This window comes from Pristiophorus japonicus, chromosome 1 (assembly GCF_044704955.1).
Source record: "Pristiophorus japonicus isolate sPriJap1 chromosome 1, sPriJap1.hap1, whole genome shotgun sequence".
Taxonomy (NCBI): Eukaryota; Metazoa; Chordata; class Chondrichthyes; family Pristiophoridae; genus Pristiophorus; species Pristiophorus japonicus.
This window is the reverse complement of record NC_091977.1, coordinates 333,820,867-333,836,681: the sequence shown is the minus strand read 5'-3', so window position 1 is coordinate 333,836,681 and position 15,815 is coordinate 333,820,867. Positions and strand designations below refer to the sequence as shown.

Below are 15,815 nucleotides of genomic sequence, written 5' to 3'. Positions count from 1 at the left end.
ATGACGGGTTTTGAACAAGTAGTTCGGGAGAAACTATTTCCACTGGCAGGTGGGTCAGTAACCAGAGGATGCAGATTTAAGATATTTGGCAAAAAAGCCAGGGGGTTGATGAGGAGAATTTTTTTTATTCAGCGAGTTGTTATGATTTGGAATGCACTATCTGAAAGGGTGGTGGATGCAGTTTCAATAGTAGCTTTCAAAAGGGAATTGGATAAATACTTAAAAGGAAAAAATGTATGGAAATGGGGCAAGAGCAGGGGAATGGGACAGTGGGACTAATTGATAGCTCTTTCAAAGACCCAATACAGGTGCTGTAATGGATGCAACTGTGAGTATGCTCACAGGTTTGTAGAGCTGTTGCGTCTAGAGGAGTCCATGTTCCATGTGTATGTTAAGTGTGCAAGGTTGCAGCCCCTTTTCCAATATCTGAAGGGGCTGCTCCTCAAATTCTGGTGCATTTCAGCCTCACACTCCTGATCTTTGGGCACCCTGTGCGGAGGAGAGTGGGCAGGTCGGAAGGCCTCCTCATAGGACTGCTCCTGGGCATGGCCAAGGGGGCCATCAGCCGGTCCAGGCAGCGGGCGGTTGAGGGGGTCGTTCAGCCCGACTGCCTGCCTCTCTTCCGTGGTTACATCCGAGCCAGGGTGTCCCTGGAGATGGAGCACGCGGTGTCCACCGGTATGCTCTTGGCCTTCTGCGAGAGGTGGGCGCCGGAGGGACTGGAGTGCATCATCACCCCGGCAACCAAATTTTAATTTGAACCATGTCTAAAGTTTAATTTATTTAAGTTTGTCGGTTTTAGTGCCCACCCCCCCGACCTTTTAGCCAGGGGGCACGTATTAAAGTTTGCCATCTAATTTACCCCTGTAATAAGGGGCATTTGATTTACAGATGCAACTAAAATAGTTGTAGAGCTGTTGCATTGTGAGTGGCTTAGCCAGTTACGTGATGTTTACGAGACTCAATAAAACCCCAGTCAGTTGGGTCCAGGTCATCCACGATGAGGTATGCAGTTGTGAGTATAGTGGTTGAACTGGTAATGTGCAGTTTGATTGTTAAACCTTTGTTAATAAACCAACTACTTCTAAATATCAATGTGTTGCTATGAATTCTTAAGCAAGAATCCATTAAGCAAATACATTACAGATGCGATGGGCCGAATGGCCTCCTTCTGTGATGTATGATTCTATGATACCATTAGCCTTTTTGTACCTGTGCTTTAGCAGTTTTGTCAATTTTTGCTCAGTTTTGCTGCCATTTATTAGGCATTTGTGTATTACTACATTTTATATTTTGCAGATATGTAGAAGACTCCTTTTTTGGTCACTTGCTGCAGCCTGCATTTTGTTAACGTTCAATTTTTCTGTAATTTTTGGCTGTTATTGCACAATATTCAAAGAAACCAAGGTGGGATGATGGGAATCTCTTCTGGTATTCCTGGTTGAGGAGTATGAATACATGAGGCAACACCATCTTGGGGTACAAAGGTACCACAAGTGCTATGTGCATTTGCAGACAACACCACACATACATGAGGATGTCAAAGGAGACTTTCTCCAATGCCTTTGCCTCAGCAGAGAGGCAGTTGCTGAGATACTGGCCTTCTGCTAGCTGATCTTCAGACTACATCCATGACTGGAAGGCCTCAGCAACTGGAGTGGGCACAGGAATTTTTCAAAGTGGAATGTTTTCAAAAGTACAAAGCATTGTAGATAGCACCAATATAACCATCAGGACTCCACGTGTGAACCCTAACATTTATATAAACAGGAGAGGGTTCCACTTCATAAATGCACAGGTAATTACTAACCAAACAAATGTCACGCTGTACATCAATGTCTGCTTTCCTGGTACCACCCCTGACTCATTCTATCGCAGTCCACTATGTGGCAACTATTTGAAAGACCTAACTGAAGGAATCAATGACCTTTAGAAGACCAGAGCTATCCTTTGCAACCCTGGCTGATGACACCCAACATAAACCTTCATGCAGAAGCAAAGCGTTACTATAATGAAACCCATGGTTCCACTAGAATATTGTAATGGTATGCTCAAGCAATACTTCCATTATTTGGACTGCTCACATGGATATCCTGTACAGTTCAGCCATGGTAAGAATGGTCTGCTATATCCATCATAATTTAGCCATCAGAGGTAGAATGACCATCAGTAACCCAGTGGGACCACAGAACCCTGCCGGAGGAGGAGGCCCACATAGAGCGAGCTGATGTGCAAATAAGCAGACTGGAGCAAAATACACTGATCGCTAACTACTTTCAGAAATGGACATTTCCTGCCACTGTCCGGATGTGGTTGTGCTATGAATGTAAACACATTGTAGATTCCATGAGTAAGGCACATATTTCCATCGCTTGACTTTTGATATGGGGTTAGTACGGAAAGGTGTTGAGGTAGAAGATCAGCTATGATCTTATTGAATGGCAGAGCAGGCTCGAAAGACCGAATGGCCTACGCCTGCTCCTATTTCTTATTTCTTATGACCTGCATTTCCCTCTTTCTGCCCGTACCAGCACTTACAATCTTGCAACAATCACAACTGATAAACAGTACTCAGACAACTGATAAATAAAAAGATCACTTCTTATTTATTTATTTATTTATTGCTATTTACATTGTACCAAACACTAACCGCGATGCCGTGCTTCCTTTTGATAGCCCGATACGATGTGCTTGTCCTATTCCTCAACCTAACACTATGGAAAAGTGTTTATTGAAGTGGGTAACAACATAGTTGTAAGTTGTTTTGGGCTGATGTCGGCTCATTGTCTTTGTTGTAGTCTAGAACTTGTGAGTGCAAGATTATATAGTGATACAGTGACTGCTAACACCCTCCTGCAACATGACACTGTCTCACTCCTTTGAGGATTTGTTTGAAGTGCAAACATGTGCCAGCTCATTGAGAGAAGACCAGCTCCTTTGACCCTTCTCCTGCTCCGGCCTCCAAGTGGGATTCCCTGTGATCTTCATGACGGCAGTCCATAAGGTGTTTCCAATGCAGATGAAACTGCTGTCACAGCTATTTCCAAATTCCCACCCAGTGTATGAAATCCAGCAGTTACAACCTCCTGCAACTGACTGTCCAAGGTCTCAATGATATCTGTCAGAGAGTCTGTAAGAAAACTCTTCTGTGCTTGCTCCCTCACTTTTTTGAACTCCTCTGCAGATGGCTCAAAGATGCCACTCGCACCATGGTCCTCAACATATCAATGAATCTTTCTTGCAGCACTTCAATGATGTCAAAAGTCCACTGCTGCATGTTCTGTGACAGATGCTGGAGGTTGTTCAAGGTGGACACGAAAGAGATTTCAAATTTATTTTGCTTGTGGATTAACTCCTGTCTGAAAGTAGGCCCAGTAGGATACCAATTTATTGGCAAAAGGCTCACAGCCTCACTAGATTTTACAATTTCCACTCCTGCCATCTCCACTTGCTCTTTCCTCACTTGTGATTCGTCAAACTCACCAGCTGAAGGCTCAAGGTTGCTAGTAACTGTGTTTAGTCTTGGAACACATAGGCCCGAATTTTCTGCATCTGGGCGAGTCGGGTGTGGGTGGTCGTCATGGCGGGTCGCAACCCCATTGTTGCTTCCATCCTGCTGCAGAAACATAGAAACATAGAAAATAGGTGCAGGAGCAGGCCATTCAGCCGTTCTAGCCTGCACTGCCATTCAATGAGTTCATGGCTGAACATGAAACTTCAGTACCCCCTTCCTGCTTTCTCGCCATACCCCTTGATCCCCCGAGTAGTAAGGACTTCATCTAACTCCCTTTTGAATATATTTAGTGAATTGGCCTCAACTACTTTCTGTGGTAGAGAATTCCACAGGTTCACCACTCTCTGGGTGAAGAAGTTTCTCCTCATCTCGGTCCTAAATGGCTTACCCCTTATCCTCAGACTGTAACCCCTGGTTCTGGACTTCCCCAACATTGGGAACATTCTTCCTGCATCTAAACTGTCTAAACCCATCAGAATTTTAAACGTTTCTATGAGGTCCCCTCTCATTCTTCTGAACTCCAGTGAATACAAGCCCAGTTGATCCAGTCTTTCTTGATAGATCAGTCCCACCATCCCGGGAATCAGTCTGGTGAATCTTCGCTGCACTCCCTCAATAGCAAGAATGTCCTTCCTCAAGTTAGGAGACCAAAACTGTACACAATACTCCAGGTGTGGCCTCACCAAGGCCCTGTACAACTGTAGCAACACCTCCCTGCCCCTGTACTCAAATCCCCTCGCTATGAAGGCCAACATGCCATTTGCTTTCTTAACCGCCTGCTGTACCTGCATGCCAACCTTCAATGACTGATGTACCATGACACCCAGGTCTCGTTGCACCTTCCCTTTTCCTAATCTGTCACCATTCAGATAATAGTCTGTCTCTCTGTTTTTACCACCAAAGTGGATAACCTCACATTTATCCACTTCATCTGCCATGCATTTGCCCACTCACCTAACCTATCCAAGTCACTCTGCAGCCTAATAGCATCCTCCTCGCAGCTCACACTGCCACCCAACTTAGTGTCATCCGCAAATTTGGAGATACTGCATTTAATCCCCTCGTCTAAATCATTAATGTACAATGTAAACAGCTGGGGCCTCAGTACAGAACCTTGCGGTACCCCACTAGTCACTGCCTGCCATTCTGAAAAGTACCCATTTACTCCTACTCTTTGCTTCCTGTCTGACAACCAGTTCTCAATCCACGTCAGCACACTATCCCCAATCCCATGTGCTTTAACTTTGCACATTAATCTCTTGTGTGGAACCTTGTCGAAAGCCTTCTGAAAGTCCAAATATACCACATCAACTGGTTCTCCTTTGTCCACTTTACTGGAAACATCCTCAAAAAATTCCAGAAGATTTGTCAAGCATGATTTTCCTTTCACAAATCCATGCTGACTTGGACCTATCATGTCACCATTTTCCAAATGCGCTGCTATGACATCCTTAATAATTGATTCCATCATTTTACCCACTACTGAGGTCAGGCTGACCGGTCTATAATTCCCTGTTTTCTCTCTCCCTCCTTTTTTAAAAAGTGGGGTTACATTGGCTACCCTCCACTCGATAGGAACTGATCCAGGGTCAATGGAATGTTGGAAAATGACTGTCAATGCATCCGCTATTTCCAAGGCCACCTCCTTAAGTACTCTGGGATGCAGTCCATCAGGCCCTGGGGATTTATCGGCCTTCAATCCCATCAATTTCCCCAACACAATTTCCCGACTAATAAAGATTTCCCTCAGTTCCTCCTCCTTAATAGACCCTCTGACCCCTTTTATATCCGGAAGGTTGTTTGTGTCCTCCTTAGTGAATATCGAACCAAAGTACTTGTTCAATTGGTCTGCCATTTCTTTGTTCCCCGTTATGACTTCCCCTGTTTCTGACTGCAGGGGACCTACGTTTGTCTTTACTAACCTTTTTCTCTTTACATACCTATAGAAACTTTTGCAATCCGCCTTAATGTTCCCTGCAAGCTTCTTCTCGTTCTCCATTTTCCCTGCCCTAATCAAACCTTTTGTCCTCCTCTGCTGAGTTCTAAATTTCTCCCAGTCCCCGGGTTCGCTGCTATTTCTGGCCAATTTGTATGCCACTTCCTTGGCTTTAATACTATCCCTGATTTCCCTAGATAGCCACGGTTGAGCCACCTTCCCTTTTTTATTTTTACGCCAGACAGGAATGTACAATTGTTGTAATTCATCCATGCGGTCTCCAAATGTCTGCCATTGCCCATCCACAGTCAACCCCCTAAGTATCATTCGCCAATCTATCCTAGCCAATTCATGCCTCATACCTTCAAAGTTACCCTTCTTTAAGTTCTGGACCATGGTCACTGAATTAACTGTTTCATTCTCCATCCTAATGCAGAATTCCACCATATTATGGTCACTCTTCCCCAAGGGGCCTCGCACAATGAGATTGCTAATTAATCCTCTCTCATTACACAACACCCAGTCTAAGATGGCCTCCCCCCTAGTTGGTTCCTCGACATATTGGTCTAGAAAACCATCCCTTATGCACTCCAGGAAATCCTCCTCCACCATATTGCTTCCAGTTTGGCTAGCCCAATCTATGTGCATATTAAAGTCACCCATTATAACTGCTACACCTTTATTGCATGCACCCCTAATTTCCTGTTTGATGCCCTCCCCAACATCACTACTACTGTTTGGAGGTCTGTACACAACTCCCACTAACGTTTTTTGCCCTTTGGTGTTCTGCAGCTCTACCCATATAGATTCCACATCATTCAAGCTAATGTCCTTCCTAACTATTGCATTAATCTCCTCTTTAACCAGTAATGCTACCCCACCTCCTTTTCCTTTTATTCTATCCTTCCTGAATGTTGAATACCCCTGGATGTTGAATTCCCAGCCCTGATCACCCTGGAGCCACGTCTCCGAAATCGACTTTGCGCTAATGGGTCATATTAAGAGTGATGGGGATGTGTTCAGGAGGACCTGGGAACAGTACTGGAAACGTTTCATTAGATCTGGAAAGGTGAGTACAAAGCCACATTCAACGTCATCCTGCTGTGCCTCTCATCACATCCCCATCACTCTGCCTTCCCAACCCTACTCCTGCACATCCTTACTCACACCAACATACCTTGCACGTCCACCTATCCCTCTCTAGCTACATTATCACATCCCCATCTTACTAGCCACTCCCCACACTCAGCCTCATTCTAATTCAATCATACCAACTAACAACACACAAAGAGGCCACTTGACATTGCCACCCCAATCCATCATAGTCTCCCCCTAAAGATATAACCAATTCATTCCTTACACTCATACCATCACTCTCATTCAACCTTCTCATCTTTCCCACCTTGCAGGAGAAGAGAGCCCACAGTAAGAGAGAGAGAACTGGTGGGCCTCCTTCATTTGCCACCCTCACAACAGCAGAGGAGGCTGCGTTGGAAGTATCGGGAGTGGCCGAGCAGCTGGAGGTGGGAGACGGGGAGGGAGGGACATCACAGCAACCTGGTTACAGAAATACATAGCAGAATTACACAGCTACATGGCATATATGAGTCACACATATGGGGACTTATGTCATCAGCCACTGAATGGTCATCACGTACATAATGGTATGTGTACCCATTCTTCATATGGCATATCTAACTCATCTCTTTACTCTCCCACGCGTCCATCAAAATCCCCCTCCCCCACCCCCCACTGTCCAGGAGGAAGCGAAAGACAACTCCACAGAGGAGCATCCAGCCTCTGAGGGCGCACTGTCAACAGACAGCACCAGCGCAGTTACACACCGTCAACAGACAGCACCAGCGCAGTTACACACACCTGGGTGGGCCCAGAGGTATTGTTGTCACCTGGTGTCTCATAAGTGAACAAGAGCAGATGGTGGAGACAGGGACAGCAGTGGAGACTCCTCGCTGGAGGGCGCAGGACGCTCCTAGTTCTGCTCAGCTGCATGCAGACGCTGAGCCTAAGAGTATCCATCCAGAAAGAGGGCGATCCTGGAGGTGCAGGAAGAAGTGCAGGTGGCTCTGACAGGTTCTGAGACTGCGATGTCTGCAAATGTTCAGAGAATGGAGGAGTCCATCTCCAACATGAGCATCACCGTGTCATAGGTGATGATGACTGTAGGCTCCTCATGGATAGGATAGTCACCTATCTGGAGCAGCTAATGTGCCACTCACAGGAGCACATGGTCTCTATGGAGAATAGATGGCAGAGGCTCAAAAGCTTCCTCCCAGCAGGGATGACAGTGTAGATGCGGGTTCTCATGCCCCCCCGCACTGATGTACAGCAAGGAGCTCTCCTGCTCCTTGGCAGCAGGGAAGTGAGCAGGCTGCCTCCATCTCTGCTGAAGCCACAGGGGTAGCACCTTGTAGAAGCATGCAGAACAGAAAGATGACACGCAAATAGATTCACAAGGGTAGCCACTTGGGTGTTTTATCCAATGTTTATGTGCTGTCAAACATTAAAAAAAATATTTTCAACACTTTCTGGTCTTGCACAGATTGGTGTGGACCTTTGGAAGTGCCTTAGTGCGTTGCAGTGAATGGTGAGACATAACGGTACCTCCAACAATGGTGATCAGTGTGAAAGGAATGGCTTGGTCATTGTAAGAATGCTTTACAGTATTGGTGTGGGGTAATGCCAACCTGGCACATCATGTGGCAGCCATATGTGTGTACAGCATAAAGTTAAGTAATTCTTGCCATGATGAGGCCATCCCTGGCCTCCCAGGCAGCAATATGCTCGGGTGCTGATGCCCTCTGTCCCGTGCAGCATCAGGTAATTGCGGAGAAGGTTGGTGTTGATGCTGCTGGTGTGCCTGGTGCTGCTGGTGTTGCGGCTCATTGTGGTCAGTTTCTAAGGACCAAGGTGAGACAGTATAAATGGCACCCATGTTGGTGGAATACATGGCAAGTGAAGTAGAGATGACAGAAGTGGTACGTCAATGGTGAGAGAAGTTCTTCCAATGAGGTGACACTGGATAGAGACTTTGCTGAAAAGACTTGCAGCCTACAGAAAGCTCAATCTGTGGTGGGAAAGCAGTCAGCAACAGCTTCTGTCTGAGGAAAGTGATCAGTTGTCAGGTGGGAGCTTTGAAATTACATTTGATGATGTCAACTAATCAGCTGGATCAATGGCCATTCAACTCCCACTTTAGATTGACAGATGTGGTTCCTGAGCAGCGTGAGTCCCGTGGGCATCCAGTGAAATTGGAAACGTAAGAGTAAAAAGACTCTTAAGGGTCTGACAACAGCTATTAATCCTTTAAATTAGGTCGCCTGCCTTTGCCGTTCGGGTCGCTGCCACTCTGGCAAAAGCGGCTGAGGTAAAGGCGCGAAGAGGTAGGATGATGGCGAGTTCCCGACCCTCTCCAAGATATTTCAACTTTCTCACCCGATCCGCCTCTGCACGCGCCCATATGGACCCCAGAGAATTCCGGGTGCGAACAGAGGTGGATCAGTTGGGAACGTTGAAATACAGTCGCCATCGCCTGCGACATGGTGCTGCTCATGTTGGAGATGGACTCCTCCATTCTATGAACATTTGCAGACATTGTGCTCACAAAACCTGTACGAGCCCCCTGCACTTCTTCCTGCAGCTCCAGGATCGCCCTCTTTCTGAATGGCCCCTGAGGCTCAGTGTCTGCATACAACTGAGCAGAGCTAGAAGTGTTCTGCGCCCTCCAGCGAGGAGTCTCCACTGCTGTCCTTGGTTAGTCAGATGGGGATGTGATAATGTAGATAGAAAGGGATGGGTGGAGGTGCAAGGTAGGTTGGTGTGAATAAGGATGTGCAGGAGTAGGGTTGGGAAGGCAGAGTGATGGGGATGTGATGAGAGGCACAGCAGGATGAAGTTGAGTGTGACTGTGCAGTCACGTTTCCTGATCTAATGAGATAATTGAAACGTTTGTGGCACTGCACCCAGAATCTTCTGACCACATCCCTGCTGTTGTCCTCCTCTGCAATCTCCAACCAGGCTGTTTCGGTCTCCTGGGGAGGTCTCTTCCACCCATTGGAAAGGAAGAGGACCTCCTTGCGTGCTCTGACTCCCTCTGCAAGGTTATGGAGGGAGTCAGCAGAGAACCTGGGTACAGCCCTCTGCATCTTTGCAGCCATTTCCAAAGTGTTTGCAGCACACTAATACTGTAGTGCACTGACTGCACTATTTTAGATTAACCTTCAAATGTAATGTGGCCATGGCCCCTTTAAATATCCCGGCCGAAAACACGTCATGGATGACGTCAGCAGACCCGCACTATTTTATTGGGCCGGGTAAAGCGCAGGATGAACTTAATAGGCCCTATTGATGTAAAGTCGTTTTGTGTCCGGACCTGACCTGCCCAGGTGGGTAAAATTCCAGCCTCTTGGAGAGTTAGTAGGAGGATGAATCATTTCAGGGCTGAAAATCTTTGAGCCTTTTGGCATACTCACACCCCAACTCCGTGAAGTTCCCAGGGCCTTGTTAGGGACAGAGATTCTGCCTGCCCCTTAAAAGGCTATCATTGCAGTAGGGTGTAAATTTTGGAGCAAGGACTGCCCACACTGTGATTTTCCCTATCTCTGGCCATCAGAGGGTGGTGACACGATAGGCAGCAATACACCTGGTGAGACCAGGCATAGCTACCAGCTGAAGGGTGGAAATGGCTCCCATCTGAATCATAGCGTGGACTCCTGAAGATTGTTCAGTTAACTTTTTTAATATATTTTACTGTGGCCTCCTGAAAATGGGCCATTGGGGGCACCACTCCATTTTTTTCCGGGGGAAGACCCAAAACCCCTCCTGGAACCAGAAATTGGCCTCTGAGGAAGATATGCTCCTAGTGGCATGGGTACCCACCAGTTCTATTCAAATGAGGTGATCTGCCACTGTCCCCACAAAGTCTAGAGAAGTCAGCACCAGGGATCACCAGCGGACAGTATCATGATGCAATTGCTGGGATCGCTGGCATGTGCACTTTCTGGGTCGTTGTTTATCAAAATAAAAGAACGCAATAGTCTGCTGATGTGTCCGACTGTACAATTTGACAGTGTCGCAATAACATATTTTTTATTGTTTTATTTATTACAGACAAGTTATTTACAATTGTGGTAATAAAACCAAATGCAATCATTACTGGAAATGACAATAATATCAAAGAACAGGTAAGTGATATCAAAGCCCAGTTATCAAGCATTGATCAGTTCAAACATTTTCAGAAAATAAAGAAGCTAGCATTTGCTTATTATGTTCTCCAAAGATTAGTGACGCAGGATTCCAAATTGTGGCAGAAGAAATGGCGCAATTGACTGAAGAAGAAGCCAAAGAATTGTATGAACACAAAAAGCATCAGGTAGGCAGTTTCCCAGAAAATCACTAGTGTGTTATGCCGGTCAGGCCACATGGTGTTTAAACATCATATCACATCAACAGGTTTTGGAAATTTACCTTTGGAAAAAAAGTTTAGTTAGAACCAAATCTGAGCATGCAACAGTAATGCAGCTGGACACTGCAATTGTGTCCTCAATGCTAGAGGAAAACAAACAAGCAAGAAAAGAGAAAAAGGCATAGCAGGTTAACAAAACTAGAAAAATTAGGACAAAAAATGGCAAAGATAAAAGATAAAGGGCCTGAAATTGATGAACTCACCGCCCAGTGCCGCCGAATGACGCCCACTGATGCCGACATTCCTTTGAAAGATCCACCCAGTGCCACTTTCGATGTGGGCTGGAGCGGGCAGGAGGGGAGAACAGCCAGGAAGCGCCTGTTGACGTCAGCAGACGGCTAAGTGGCGCAACTGACCTCCCGCCCACCGAGATGCCAGATTGGTGTGGGCGGAAGTCGGCGCCAGAACGGGGGTGGACCGCTGACTGGAGGCTGGTCTGTCCCCGACGGTAAATATGAAGATCCTGAAAAAAAGGTTAATAAACATTTTTTTTTCCATAGCAACTTTCCTCAATGGGGTCCCGTGAATGTCTTCCGATGTTTTTTTTTCCTGATGATTTTTCTTTGCAGGTCTTCGACCCTCTGTGAGCCCGCCTCCATCCTTGGCGGCACTTGGGCGACAAGCGCCTTTGACGCCGAAAATGAGAGCTCCCGCCGGCTGCCGCTCAGATTGGCAGCATAAGTCGCTCATTTGCTGCCCGCCACCCTTTGAAGGACTTTCACGATGAATATCCCGCCCAAAGTACCATCAGGTACTTCGGCGGCCATCGGCGGTCATTTAGGTGGCACATGGGCGAGGGGGGTCCTTCACCAAATTCGGGCCCAAAGAATGAAACAGTAAGGAGAGAAAAACAAAAAAATAAAAAGCAAGAAGAATAAAAAGCAAGAAGGAAGTTAGGGAAATAATAATTTTGGGTTGTACCCAGATCTTATGACTAATGGATTCAACTGTTGGATTCCAGTGTTAAGAGTTGAATCCCACTCTGGTAGAATTTTTCAAATCTTCCTTTGCCAAACATTGTGTACTAGTTTTTTCTTTATTCTCGGCCATCATTCACATACCGCTGGATGTGGCAGGACTGACAGCAATTGCCTTGTAAAATTGCGCACTGTGGCTGCAATGTGTACTATCTACATGTACAGCCACCTAAGAACTCATGTTAAGAGTGGAAGCAAGTCTTCTTCGACTCCGAGGGACTGCCTATGATGATGATGACTGTAGCAACTCACCAAGGCTTCTTCAACAGCACCTCCCAAACCCGCAACCTCCACCACCTAGAAGGACAAGGGAAGCAGCACATGGGAACATCATTATCTCATAGTCATACACCATCCCGACTTGGAAATACATCACCGATCCTTAATCGTCGCTGGGTCAAAATCCTGGAATTCCCTACCTAACAGCATAGTGGGAGCACCTTCATCACATGGATGCAACGGTTCAAGAAGGCGACTCACCACCACCTTCTCAAAGGCAACTAGGGATGGGCAATAAATGTTGGCTTTGTCAGTGACGTCCATATCGCGAGAATAAATTTTTAAAAAGGTATTTTGACCTCATGAAATTGGAAAATTATACCCATGTGATCCCACCCTATGCATTATATAAAGGTGTGTCTGGACTTAGAAATCAGGAGAGAGGAGCAAAGGAAATTTAAGTATAGTTGAAGTCTTTAAAGATGAGAAGTTGCACTGCAACAACTAAGTTCGAAAAATAGAAATTAGATTTCAATGAGTAAATCACTAGGGGGCTTGGGAGGGTGGCAAACATTGAGGATTTTGAAGGAGAGGCAGGAGGGCTTGTAGACAATTGGCACTAAAGATCCGTTTGTTCAATCAGCTCAAACAATAAAAGTTCTTTAATAGTCAAAATATATGAACATGATGGTAACATTGGTCTGACGAATTCTCATGATAAATCATTCTCTTGATCAGCGTAACTATGAAGAGATCGTGCAAACAATGTCAAGTGGTGTTTGTGATGTACTGTTATTATCTGAAGAAGGTGAAATGAAAGATTTGGAGTATGTATTTGATGTGGACGAAGCTGAAATTACCAAAATAAATGATGAAGACAGGTATGAGCTGTTTAATGGTTATGAGCATGATAAACGTATTTGTCTAACTACTGACATTGGTCATCACTTGCATCCTCCAGTAAACTATTGGACTGTGATAGCTCTAAGGAATTTTTCGCTCACACCATGATATTAAAATAAACTAATATTACAGTGATAAAACTATTCAAAATGCTTGGAGTAGCATAGTTTAGAAAAATAACTTTAAAAAATAAATGTTTAATAGCACAATATTAACTAAAAATGAATAACAATTTGCTTCTCCTCTCTCAATCTTCCTTTCTCCTCCCATTCTCTTTTCCCATTGCCTCTCACATTTTTTATTATCATAGCTTCAATTTTATGTTTTTTCTATTTAATCTAATTATTATAACTTTTTAATCTCTCTGAAAAAAGATTTAAATTATTTTCTTAGCTGTGTTCGTTTTCCTTCTGGTTCGCATTGTCCATCCTGGAAGTGGGAACAATTGGCTTTCAATTGCCTTAACATCAGCGTTAAAGATCAGTTTGTCCAATCAGTCAACATTTCAGCTCATAAAAAATTGACATTTTGGTGTCATAGGCACAGTTTAGGCAATACAAAAGCAAGATAATATGGATGCTGGAAATCTGAAATAATAATAGAAAATGCTGGAAATACTCATCAGGTCAGCAAGCGTCTATGGAGGGAGAAACAGAGCTCGTACTTCAGGTTGATGACCTTTCATTAGAACTGGAAAAGGTTCCTTTTCCATTTCTGACGAATGGTCATCGACCTGAAACTTGAACGCTGTTTCTCGCTCCACAGATGCTGCCTGACCTGCTGAGTATTTCCAACATTTTCTGTTTTTATTACAATTAAGGCAATCCTTGACATTTAAAAAAAATACTAAACCAGCTGCTACTACATGAGTTAATTCATTGCCAACGCCTGCAGACCAATCACACCAAGACAAGTGAGCACATCCATGAAGCCATAAGGTTAATACTTCTGGGGTAATTTCCTGACTTTGCTCGACCTGCACTCCAGTGCAGTACTGAGGGAGTGCTGCGCTGTTGGAGGTACTGTCTTATAGATGAGATGTTAAACCGAGGTACCATCTGCTTTCTCAGGTGGACGTAAAAGATCCCATGGCACTATTTTGAAGAAAAGCTGGGGAGTAATCGCTGGTGTACTGGCCAATATTTATCCCTCAACCGACATCACTAAAACAAATTATCTGGTCATTATCACATTGCTGTTTGTGGGAGCTTGCTTTGCGTAAATTGCCTGCTGCACTTCTTACATTGCAACAGTGATTACACTTCAAAAGTACTTCATTGGTTGTAAAGCGATTTGCAATGTCCAGTGGTCATGTGTTGAGATAGAGGATCAGCCATGATCATATTGAATGGCGGTGCAGACTCGAAGGGCCAAACGGCCTACGACTGCTCCTATTTTCTATGTTTCTATCTTTCTATGAAAGGCGCTATATATAAATACAATCTTTTTGCCTGTGGGATACCTCTATTAAGCTAAGGATGGACTCAGTGACGCAGGGATTCCACACCGTTTAGAAAGGCCAGAAAAATTCCAGGGGGGAAGCCATGGGAGAATATTTTGCCACCTCTTCCCCTTCCATGTCAAGGGGCTGTTCCTTGGCTACCCAAGGAATTCTGCCCTTTACACCCTCAGCAGAATTCTTGCCAGCTGAGCGCTGGTGTGAGTTCTGTGGAAGCCCTAGAAAAGGTCCCAGGACTGCACCAGATAAAGGTCATTTTCTTCTCTAAACAGTCCTTTTAATCTCTTCAGGCAGAGAGGGACTGCAGTTCTTCGACCATTTTATGGTCTCTTCATATCCCATCAGAGTGGCAGGGTACCTCTCCAATTTTCTGTATCATTGTCAGGAATGTGGGAGTTGGGAAAGGGGTAGGGTCTGTCACTGTGGGCATGCTGGAGTCCTACTCTACTGCACTTATGCCAAAGCATTTGAAGTTATATTGATTGGACAAATCAAATTGGCCAGGGTAACCTTGAGGGAAGAGTTCATAGAGTGCATAAGGGACGGGTTCCTTGAGCATTATGTAACGGAACCAACCAGGGGGCCGGCTATCTTAGATCTGGTCCGGTGTAATGAGACAGGATTAATAAACAATCTCCTAGTAAAGGATCCCCTTGGAATGAGTGATCACAGCATGGTTGAATTTCACATTCAGATGGAGGGTGAGAAAGTTGAATCTCAAACCAGCTACTAAGCTTAAATAAAGGAGGTGGGTATGAGGCAAAAAGCAGGAAACTATAGACCAGTTAGCCTAACATCTGTGGTTGGGAAAATGTTGGAGTCCATTATTAAAGAAGCAGTAGCAGGACATTTGGAAAAGCATAATTCGGTCAGGCAGAATCAGCATGGATTTATGAAGGTGAAGTCATGTTTGACAAATTTGCTGGAATTCTTTGAGGATGTAACGAACAGGGAGGATACAGGGGAACCAGTGGATGTGGTGTATTTGGACTTCCAGAAGGCATTTAACAAGGTGCCACATAAAAGGTTACTGCACAAGGGTTGAGGGTAATATATTAGCATGTATAGAGGATTGACTAACTAACAGAAAACAGAGAGTCGGGATAACTGGTTCATTCTCGGGTTGGCAATCAGTAACTAGTGGGGTGCCGCAGGGATCAGTGCTGGGACACCAACTATTTACAAACTATATTAATGACTTGGAAGAAAGGACCAAGTGTAACGTAGCCAAGTTTGCTGACGATACAAAGATGGGAGGAAAAGCAATGTGTGAGGACGACACAAAAAATCTGCAAAAGAACGTAGACAGGCTAAGTGAGTGAGCA

At 45.0% G+C, this 15,815-nt stretch overlaps 1 protein-coding gene across 3 annotated transcripts in view; it reads left to right on the top strand.

Annotated features, from left to right (window-relative positions):
• Positions 1-15,815, top strand: part of LOC139257295 (thioredoxin domain-containing protein 3 homolog) — a 242,399-nt gene that overhangs the window by 103,156 nt on the left and 123,428 nt on the right. For all 3 annotated transcript variants that reach the window (XM_070874468.1, XM_070874437.1, XM_070874506.1), the window contains 3 exons: positions 10,578-10,651; positions 10,747-10,839; positions 12,867-13,009. In XM_070874468.1, coding sequence (XP_070730569.1) covers positions 10,578-10,651; positions 10,747-10,839; positions 12,867-13,009 — 310 coding nt within the window. The remainder of the gene's footprint in view (positions 1-10,577; positions 10,652-10,746; positions 10,840-12,866; positions 13,010-15,815) is intronic.